Source organism: Balaenoptera borealis (genome assembly GCF_965194805.1).
Source record: "Balaenoptera borealis genome assembly, chromosome: 15".
Classification (NCBI taxonomy): domain Eukaryota; kingdom Metazoa; phylum Chordata; class Mammalia; order Artiodactyla; family Balaenopteridae; genus Balaenoptera; species Balaenoptera borealis.
The window spans coordinates 28,367,668-28,378,239 of NC_138871.1; the positions used below are offsets into that span (position 1 = coordinate 28,367,668).

At 46.0% G+C, this 10,572-nt stretch overlaps 1 protein-coding gene across 1 annotated transcript; it reads right to left on the reverse strand.

The window, feature by feature from the left end:
- Positions 1-683: 683 nt before the first annotated feature.
- On the reverse strand, positions 684-10,572 carry LOC309611765 (uncharacterized protein C2orf78-like; the record flags this gene model as incomplete). Its single annotated transcript, XM_082356524.1, has 4 exons — positions 684-2,599; positions 3,879-4,628; positions 7,518-7,674; positions 10,558-10,572. 4 exons carry the CDS (start codon positions 10,570-10,572, stop codon positions 684-686), a joined length of 2,838 nt encoding a protein of 945 aa, XP_082212650.1.

Sequence of the window (10,572 nt, forward strand, 5' to 3'; positions counted from 1 at the left end):
AATATACCTGGCTTCCTTCCTGGCAGGGAAGTGACAGGCGGCTATGCCCCTGCTTTGTTCGTGGGCCTCCTGATCCAGCAGTTCCCTTGGCTCTGCCCCTGTCGTCAGCTGCCCCTAGGATAACTCTGAGCCCTAGCCACTTCTCTGGTAGATTTCCCTATTCCCCCACTACAGTCACACCTGAATAAGGCAACTCAGACCTTTCAGAGATGTGTCCTGAACCTCTTGTTTTCTGAAATACCTATCTGGTGGTTGTGAGACTTAAGGCCAGCGTCCCCGAGAGACTTTTTCTATTTCTCCTAGTAAACCTAGACTCATCTTCTGTCACCTTCAACTCTACTCCAATTGTGTTCTTTCAACCCAGACCTCTGACCCTGCTTTTTACTTCTGCCATTTCATCCTCGCTCCTGCTTCCTTTCCTAAATCCATACGTCTCTTTTGGCCTTCCTAGCCCTGGGCCAAGTTCCTTCCTCTTTGCTCAGTTTTTACCCCTTTCCTTCATTCTCCCATCCAACTTTCAGTCCTTCCTTTCTCACGCCCCAGTTAGCAGCATCTGAAAATTCGAAAGGTTTGTTACTCGTCTATTAATTGTATTCCATTTACTTATTCAGTTCTATACCTGTCTTACCTGTGTATGGAAGAACAGCTGGTAGCCAAGGTGGCACCAAGAATCCTAGCAGCTCTCACTTGACGTATCCGTAGTAGTCGGCAATTTCCATTTCGTTTTCCCTCTCGGTGAAAAATTGCAGCTTGCCCGAAGAGGTGTATCTGGCAGCATTCTCCCGTTGTTGTTGAGCCCGCCTCTTCATGGCCTCTCGCTCTGGCCTCTGCTCTTGTTCGATGGGCTTTGACATGACTGGCTCAGGCACGTTGGGTTCCCTCCATGGAACTCGTTGCTTGCTGAAGTCTTGGAGTAGAAATTGGGTTTGGAGCTTGGGTGGGGACTGGCGCTTATTCACAGCAGGGGGAACAGGCTCCCGCTGGAGAGGAGCGCCAGATGAAGTTTTGGAGGGTGCAGGCCTAGGAGCAGCAGACTGAGGGACACGAGGCTGGGTATGGTTGGTCCAAGCCGGTTGGGTTGGGTTGGTCACAGTTGGCTGAGCTGGTTTGGCGGGGCCTGGCAAAGAGGCAGGAGCTGGCTGGGATGAATTGGCTGCAGCAGGTTGAGCTGAGTCAGTAGAACCAGGCTGGGCACGGTAAGCCCCAGCAGGCCGATGTGAGGCCAGAGACTGTGGCCTCCGAGGAGCGGGTCGAGCTTGAGGCTTGTCCCAGGCAGAAAAAGGCAGAGGTATCAACTTGACCTTCCCAGGAGGAGGCCGCTCATACTGGGCTGGAGACGGACACTCTGTTTCAGCACTGCTGTCTGGTTTCTGGGCTTGGACTTGCGTTTTCTCAGGACCCTTCCCCTCACGTGGGGTATGCCGCCATGGCTGGATAGCTGGGGGTGGCTGGGGGTCTTTGGGGTTGCTTGACTTTCCCAAGAGCCGACAGGAAGAGAGCCCAGTTTTCGTCTCATTCTTCTTCCCCAGCGCATGAAGAACCTTCACAGACTCCAGCATGCGCACGCCAAGGGAGGTTCGAGGCTTTTGAAAGCTCTGTTGGAGAAGCTCAGTTTGGTGTTCCTTTCGCTTCGTGTGGGGGATTGCTGGCTTCTCTTCTGCCTTGACTTTGTTCCCTGACTGCTTGTTCTCCTCAGCCTTGTTTCTCCCTCTGGTCCTTTTGGTCTTTTCCTGCCCGTGGCTCTTAGTTTTGCTGATCTTTCTGGATGCAGCTTTCTGAGGTTTGCCTTGAGAGTGCTTGGCCGTGTTCACAGGAGCCCTGTCACTGACTGCAGCGTGGCATATAACCACTTCTCCCCCTAACAGGCACTCTGGATTCTTTGGCTGGATTTTGGCCTTGGGAGCGCCACTGATAGGCTCAGAGGCTTTCTGTTTGTTCTTCCTGGGTTGATCAGAGGGAACCTTTATGACACTTGGCTTTTCCTGCACCTGATTCACCTTAATGGCTCTGGTGTCTTTAGCTTTGATCACGTTGGGACCGTGGGATTGATCAAGATCTTTCAAAGGATTAAAGAGCTGGGGAAGGTGAATATCCTCCGCCAGTGTAGTAATGTCTGCAAGACCACTGCTAGGTTCAATCCCATTTTCAAGTGTCCCTAGGTCCTGACGACTCCGGCTGTTCTCTCCCAGATCAGCATTTTCAGAACCAGGCTGCTCCTCTTGGCTGAGGGGATCGGTGCAGGCCAGCGGCTGGTGAATATCAGGGATTCCTAAAGGGAGTAGTGGAGGATCTTGGTTCTCTGTTGGGATCTGGTAGGCATCCAGAGGCTTTGAAAGCTTGGTTTTGATATCATCCACGTGCTTACTCTCTATTTGTCCCTGGCTTGGAGCTGGAGGCAGGGCCAGGAGACGCCTGGCACTCTGGACTGGAGCTGTCACTGAAATGTCCCCAAGTTCAGATGGTGGGTTACTCTCAAGTATGTGGCTGTTTCTGCTACTGCAGGACTTGGGGAGTTCTTGACTTTGTGTCACACAAAACGTCTGGCTTGGAGGTTGCAATCCCAGGGAATTTTTCATCACCAGGGGGGAGGTCTCCATCCCTACAAAGGGATCAAGGGAGAAGTCAGTCCCTGGTAAGTGAGATGCTCCCCCTAAACACCAACACAGCAGTCGTGTACCTTTCAAGGGGTTCAGGGGCAAGATGGGCAAGGCATTTCTACTAACTCTTCTTAAGGATCACGGACAGTGCCCTATGCTACGAGGTAAGCGGTGACTGCTGTAGTTCTTACTGGTGATCCTTTCCTGTCACTGATTCTCGGCTTTCTTTGTATTTCATAGGACTGTTGTCAGTCCAATACAAAATGAGTCTTATTTTTAAAAACCTGAAATGTTTTACAGAGCCTAGCATTCTCATATAGGGTCCTTTCCATTCTCCCCACTTTCCCGAGAGGCCAAGAACACTTCACACCATGAACTAGGAGAGGGGGTAGAGCCCTTTCTGATGAAATACATCAACAAAGACAGAGCCTTAGCCTGCTTGCTCTCTGGACAGGATCTCGGACCACAAGGTCTTCAATCCTGGTATAAATGAAGGAAGTGAGGACAGTTCAACTGGCACTCTCATAACAAGAGTTCTGAAACACCTTCCAAAGAGACTATAGCAGTAGATGAGGGAAGGGAGTGCTACAGTGTGGCAGTACAGGGGGAATGATCGGCTACAGCAGTGAAAAGTGTGGTACCGATTGGTGTGCTCTCGGGGTTCTTGTACATGTAGCATAGATGACCTCTACAGTGGCCCTCCCACCGTCCCACCTGCATTAGGTGTTCTTTTTTTTTGTAATTTATGTTTATGTATTTATTTACTGTTTGAACTTATTTATTCTACGTATTTATTTTTTTGGCTGCACTGGGTCTCTCATTGCTGTGCACGGGCTTTCTCTAGTTGGCGGCTAGCGGGGGCTACTCTTGGTTGCGGCGTGCGGGCTTCTCATCGCGGTGGCTTCTCTTGTTGCGGAGCATGGGCTGTAGGCACGTGGGCTTCGGTAGTTGAGGCTCACGGGCTCTAGAATGCAGGCTCCGTCGTTGTGGCACATGCGCTTAGTTGCTGCACGGCATGTGGGATCTTCGCAGACCAGGGCTCGAACCCGTGTCCCCCGCATTGCATTGGCAGGCGGATTCTTAACCACGGCGCCACCAGGGAAGCCCTAGGTGTTCTCATAGAGAGTCTAAAAACAGAGGGCACTGAGCGAAGGTAGTGGTTATTAAAGGCTCAGGATCTAAATTCTACCTGCCTCTACACCCCTTCCCAGCTGTCGATTTGACCCCATTTTTGAATGCCGACCTCATTCTTCAACTTTCTCTGGCGTTTGTTATACTCACCTTGAAAACTTGTTTCTGTGATGCGTTGAGCAGACACAGGGTGGCAGACTGCAGAGGTGGAAGCTGGTGGTCGGATATTTGTGGGCTGAATCTCCTTCAGTCCCATTCCCATTTCTGGTTGCCCAGAGGCCCGACTTCCTGTGTATGACGCCGAGCCGTAGGATTGCGGGCAGGAGCCAAGTTCTCCATACAGTAAAGACCCCAGTGTGCCTTGGTTATAGTAATATACCTGGCTCCCTTCCTGGCAGGGAAGTGGCAGGCGGCTCTGCCCCTGATTTGGAATCTGAGATGGTGTTCCCTGAGCAAGGCTGGCAGAAAGCGATGGATGTAGAGGGACCATGTTCTTGGCGTCTGAAGTTTTATCATCCTGGGCTGCCAGAAACATGGAGGAGGCAGCTGTGTGGCGGTCAGTGAGTGCCAGAGTAAAGTCTCCGAGTGAAGAAGAATTCTTTTCAGTGCTTGCTGTGATGTCCCACTCAAGAACACCTGGATAGGAAGCAGCTGAAGTGGAGATCTGGCTGTGGTCAGTAACTCCAGATAACATAGTCGTGCTAGAATGTTGGTAAAGGTAGGCACTACCCATGAGTGTCTGGAAAGGGGTACCAGTAGCCGATGCCGCACTGACGGCAGGGGCAGAGACTCTGGAGAAGTTGCAGACACTTCGTGTTAGGGAAGTTGCATTGCTCACCACAGGAGGAGAATGCTGCAGAGAATTTAGAGTTCCAAGTAGAGATGGATGTTGGAAATTTTCTGTAAGAACAAGAGGGTCATGAAAAACTCAGGGAGGTTGAGAAATTCTCACTAGGTTTGAGGAACGGCATCATCTGAAGGTTCTTGCTATCAGGACACCTCTACTATCACTACTTCCTGAGAAACCCAAAATCAGACAGTTGATGATGGCTGTAAGGACTGAGCAGTTTTCCACTCTTCTCTATTAACTGCCTGTGCTCCCATCTTGGGCACAGACGGGCAGAAGAGCCAAGTGGTGTGGTTCAGAGATTGTTCTCTAGGCTGGAAGCAACCTTCTCCCTGCCCTGTCTTTCCCTTCAGCCTGCACTCGTATTGACTTCTATGCTATTTCCTAGACTGGAAGCATTTTAGAACTAGGAGGCCCTTAGAGAACTTCGATGTTCTCAGTCTCATTTCGTGAGTAAGGAAACTGAGGCTCAGAGAGGTCGGGTTGACTTGTTCAAGTTCTCTCATTATGTTAGTATCATTACCAGGTTTCAGAACCTAAGTATCCTGACTTCCTTGCCAGGACTCCACTCTGAGCATAATACTGCCAGAAAGCAGGAGAAATAGAACTTATAATATAGGCATTTTTTTTGTCCATTAGAAAACAGTACGGCTATTACCATTGTCGTCTTCAGTGTCTCCCTTTGCTTGTGCAGTTCCCACGCTATTACCTAGAGGTGACGTACAGCTCAGTCCAACTGGTGAATTGAAAGAGTCATTTTTGCCCTCTTCAAGCCTGGTTTCTCATCCTACCTCAAAATGATTACCCGAAAGTGGATTTCTTAAGTGCTTTTGGAAAGGGAAAAGTTATCTGATTACTTCAGATTACTCACCTATAAAGTGGTTATAACACCACCACCAATAATAATAGCAGTAATAATTAATAGATGAATAAGCTGATCTATTGCGTATGATTTATATGGAGGAAGATACAATAAGTTCTAGAAAGACAAAGAAAAATCATGACAAGCATATTACGTTAACGAAAAAGAAATCCATAGATATTAATGAAAACTGGGGTATGTGGCAAGTATCGAAGCCTAATGAATTTACTGACAAATGGCATTCTGTACTATCCATGCAATATTATGAAAGTGAATTTTGCCCACTCTAGTTTAGTGAATACTATTAACCAGAAAACACGATGGAGGTGATAGAGGTGAATGAATTCCTAGCCAATGCATACAGACAGAGAAGGTATGTCAGTAAAAAATGCATAACAAGCAACAGAATGCAATAAATGTGCATGTATAGGTAGCCACAACACATATAGACAAGTATTTCAATGAAAACCGGTACGAAGCAGACAGCAAAATAATAAGTGTAAAAGAGTTTCATTATTGTGCTCCTTCATATTTTTACCCAGCAAGTAAGAGGTATTAAGCCTAGGAGAAATATATATTTCAATGAATATAGCTTATATAATAAGCAGAAAGGAAGCTTAAAATGTATCAGGAAGGTTTTTGGATTTATCCTAGAACTTAGATTAGAATCATCTTCAGCATCCAGGAAGATGGCATCCCAAAACCTCAAAAAACCATCATGCCTAGAATCCAATTAAAAAAGATTTTCAAATGTAAGAAAATCCACAGGACTCCACAATATGGTTTTCGATAAACGTGGATGTTTGTTTGTTTTGTTTCTTTGGCCGCGCCGCGTGGCCCTGGCCGTGAAAGCACCGAGTCCTAAGCACTGGACCGCCAGGGAATTCCCTAAGTGGGGGGAATTAGAGATGTGGGGCTTGACTTTTTCTTCTTCTTCTTCGGTAGCTAAGCTCTACAAGCGAACGATGGCTGTTGATCAATGTGCTCTCTGTGTTAGGAAGGAAATAACTGTAAAAATGAAAAGCAGCCTTGCCTTAGAACCTACATATCACACCAAGGAAAATAGTCCTTCTGATTCAATTTAGAAGATATCACTTAAAATGTTGAATTGGTGAAATGTCTACCTAGTTTAAAAATTAGAAAGAATAAAACACTGAAAAGCAGCCCCCTAGATAACCACTGTGGTTGCTTGTTTATAGGAGGCATCATTTCTAAAACGTATTTCTAAAATGTTTATATTCAAAACTGTCAAGTGGCCAACTGTATTCAGAGAGGCAATAAAAGAAAGAAAACGGAGTATGACTTTTCTGATAAGCTGCCTTTCCTGGTGATCCCCTGTTCTGGCCTTACTTTCCTTCTTAGTCTGTTAATGTAAGGGTTTGCTACCATCAACTTGGTTTTGCCCTGCTCTGAGCAGGTTTCCCTCTGTGCTGTTTCTGCTTTAATTGAAAATCTTTGGTTCCCATCAGCATTCCATTGCAAACTCCGTTTTTCTTGAGAGCTCCTCTATGCTTTCCCTCTTCATTCTTACATTTTCTCCCATCTCTTGGTGCCTGTTGGCCTGTGCTAATGAAAACCGTCCTAAACTTCCTTACGCTCGACTCTGTGCCTCCCTGTAGAGCCCAGTACTCTCCATCCTCTCTCCCTATTCTCTCTTTTCAACTAGTCGAAATCCTAGTGGAGGGAGACCATTAGAGATGAAACATCTTGGTATATATTGCTAGTTTTCTATGTCCCCTGGCTTTTCTATGTTTCTGTTGAAACACTCTTGAGAAGTGTCTGATTTCGTTTTCTACATGGGTACCCTTTAAGGCTCAATACTGGAAAAGAAGGGGATCAGAGTGATCAACCCAACGTGGTATCCTAACGTAACAGTTAAGGAAAGCAACAGGCTTTGTGAGACAGCCAGTGATTTGTCCAAAGTCACACAGATAGTAAACGTCAAAGTCAAAAGTGAAATTAGGTCTCCAGACGTGTAGTTCAATACTTTCCCTCATTATTCCATGCTATTTTGAATCTCCTACTCAATTTAGGGGCAAAAGAAATCGAACGCAAAACTTTCCAAAGTTTCTTTTCTTACCTGACATGGTCAGAGAAGAGGAAGCATCCACTGCAGGTACAAGGGATGAGGAGACAACACTAGAGGATGTCTGAGTGGCTGCAGCTGAACGGCGCACGTGTCCAGTACAGAGGTCACTGGTTACTGGTCCAAACAGCTCCACGGAAACCCCAAGACTCTACCAAGTGGTAGTAGGTTTGGTAGGAGAGTGATGTCACAAAGCAGGCAGTTGAAAGGTATGAGAGAGCCAATAGGGAGGTCCGATCCCCAACAGGAAGGCGGGCTTGGGTGAAGAGAGTGTAGGAGAGCTAAAACAACACCTGAGTTTCTGAGCTCTGGGGAGGAAATCCTAGAAGACAGATTTACCTCCCCCAGGCTCTTCCATTAGGGAAATCATTGCCACATTTCTTACAGACGTTCATTAATACACTGAACTAAGAGTTACTTATATTCTACAGAGTATTCTATTTTATGTATCATATACTTAGAGCTATATAGATCTTCTTTAATTAATAATCCTTAGGAAGGAAAGAGCCATCTAGTTTGAACTATTACAGTTGTTCTGAAATCATATGTGTCTAATGAGTGAACTGATAGCAGCTTTTAAGGAGCCAAAGTAGGGATTAAGAAGCTCTTTTTGTAACTTGGTTCAAGAGTAGGGTGAAGTTTGTTGAGTGTACCTTGTGGAGAATGTTGTGGTCCAAGGCTCTTCTCTTTTAGTTTCTTCTCCTTGACTCCTACCTTCCTTGGGCTGGGCTAGGCTGGGGGCCAGGTTGGACTTGCGACTTAACGTTTCTCTTCCGCTTTCTCTTTTTTTTTTTTCTTCCATTATGGGCATTGCTTTGAGGACAAGCCTTGATCTTGCATTGGACGTTACTTCCTGTCAACTTCAGCAGCAGGAGTCTTCTTTTCAGTGCTTGATGCTTCACAAAATAGACTCTGCCCGTTGGCAGCAAATACCAGAGAGCTAGGAGACAGAGCTGGTTGCAGACCTTTCCTCTTCCAGCCTTTGGTTGCAATTGTTTGGCCCATAATTTGCTAGCTCTAGTTCCTTGGGCCACACAGGTATCCTGCCATCTCCAGCTCTTGTTATATGTGAGAGACATTCTGAACACTGTCCCTTTTTCTTTGCACAGAAGTATATACAGTGTGGCAGTTACTGTAATCTCCTCCGCCTTGCAAACAGCCACTCTAGAATCTTGGACCTCTAGGACTCTCTGTCTTGCATGCTTGGGTGCAAGGCCAAGCAAAATGAAGAGGAGAATAATTAGAGAAAGAGGAGGACGTTGGTGGAGAATTGGGAGCAGGTAAGGTGAAAGGGCACAGGAGAAAAGAGATGCATGTAGACTTTTTGGTTTCTGTGGGAAACAGGTTGACACACTTGGGCCTCATTTGGTATTAACAGAACAGAGAGTTAAAGATCTAAGTAGCTAGATAGTGTGCAGCAACTGCCATGAAGTCTGTACACTGAAGAGAACAGTCTCACATCTAGTTTTCATTTTGTTTTATGTCATAGTACCTTATTTATAGCATTCACTGGTGTGTTTGTAGAATACAGATGTTTTCAAATGCTCTGGTTTTGTCTACATGGTTATCTCCTTGTCCTGTTTGTAAGGAATCCAACATTGTAAGACATATTGCATGTTTTTCTCTTGACGATTGTTGACCTTGAAGCGTCATGAACTGACTTGAGCTGTTGGATTCTGTGGAGAAACGTTCAAAAGGGTCTGTGAAAAAGGCACTGTGGTGAGTCGCATTATGCACCCGAGCGTAAGGAGCAAGATATCTGCCACCAGCCCAGCTTGGCCTGGATTGCCTCTGTTTTAGTTCCCCTGGTTAGTGCTTTTCTCCCTAACCACTCTTGTGACTGTGATAATGTGAGTAAGGGCTGAGTTGCTAATGATCTATGTGTGAGGTAAGCTGGTTTGAGGGAGGAAATCTATGGACCTAGTCATTTTCCTTGGTGGTAAGCTTTCAGGGGTGCAGAGATTGATCTTCCTGGGGCCTTTTCTGGTCCCAGGAAGATATCGCATAGATGGGACCTCCCAAGACACACATTGAATCTTTAGGCCTGTTTTTCCTATTATGAGGTACGAGTTTCTTCACTGATGGGGATGATGCTTATCTGAGAAGAAATTGTGAAAGGTGGTGTAGTGTAGAGGTGTGGCTTAAGCTTTTAAGTTTTCCTCCAGGTTTTTCCCCTAAGCTTCCTACTTCGGACGGCCTACTTACATGATACTAGTAGGTGATGTCCGGCTAACAACTTCCTAAATACCTGCAAGCCAGATCAGTGTCTCTTTTCTCTGTATTCCCATGGAAATCAAGGGTCCCGCCGAATTTTCCATCGAAACAGTTGATTTGTGTTGTCTCTAGGAATTCTAAAGGGCGTACCGTTGCTTCCTAACCGGTGTCATTTGGGAGATCCACCTCTGTACGTTCAAATGATTAATTTTGAGACTTTGCTCATGTGTGCAGTAAACCCTTGAATTCCCTAAGACCTTCCTTTCCTCCATCTCCTACCCCATTAAGCCCGCTTCAGTTCATCTCCTGAATTTCTTTGGAATCTGTCAGCTCTTCCTCAACATCCTAATACTGAACTTGCCTGTCTGTTGCGATTAGGTCCTAACTAGCGTCCATATATCTTGTTTCCTTTCAATCCATTCTTCACACAAGAGACCTTCAAAGCAAGTTGGAACGTTGCTCATAAACATCGCTCACAAACATTGTTTTGAGAATAGAAAACACACTGTTGGCCTTTAAGACTCTGCGTGGTCTAGAATCCTCTCTGCTTCTCTAGTCCCATCTTTTGCCACTTTTGCCCTCACTTTCTATGCTTCAGATACACTGAATTAACCTTAGTTCTCACTCATCTGACAGAAGTCAGTTCAGATACTATTTTTCACTGTGATTCCTAGCATTAAGGAATTTGATTATCAGGTTTTGTATGAGGACTAAAACTAAACTGGGAAGTGGAAGAATTGAGTTTCAACTGTTTCAGTCAACACGCATGAATTAATGATACCTAAGTATTGAACACCGGGCTAGGTTTCATCAGGGATACAGAAGTTCTGGCCAT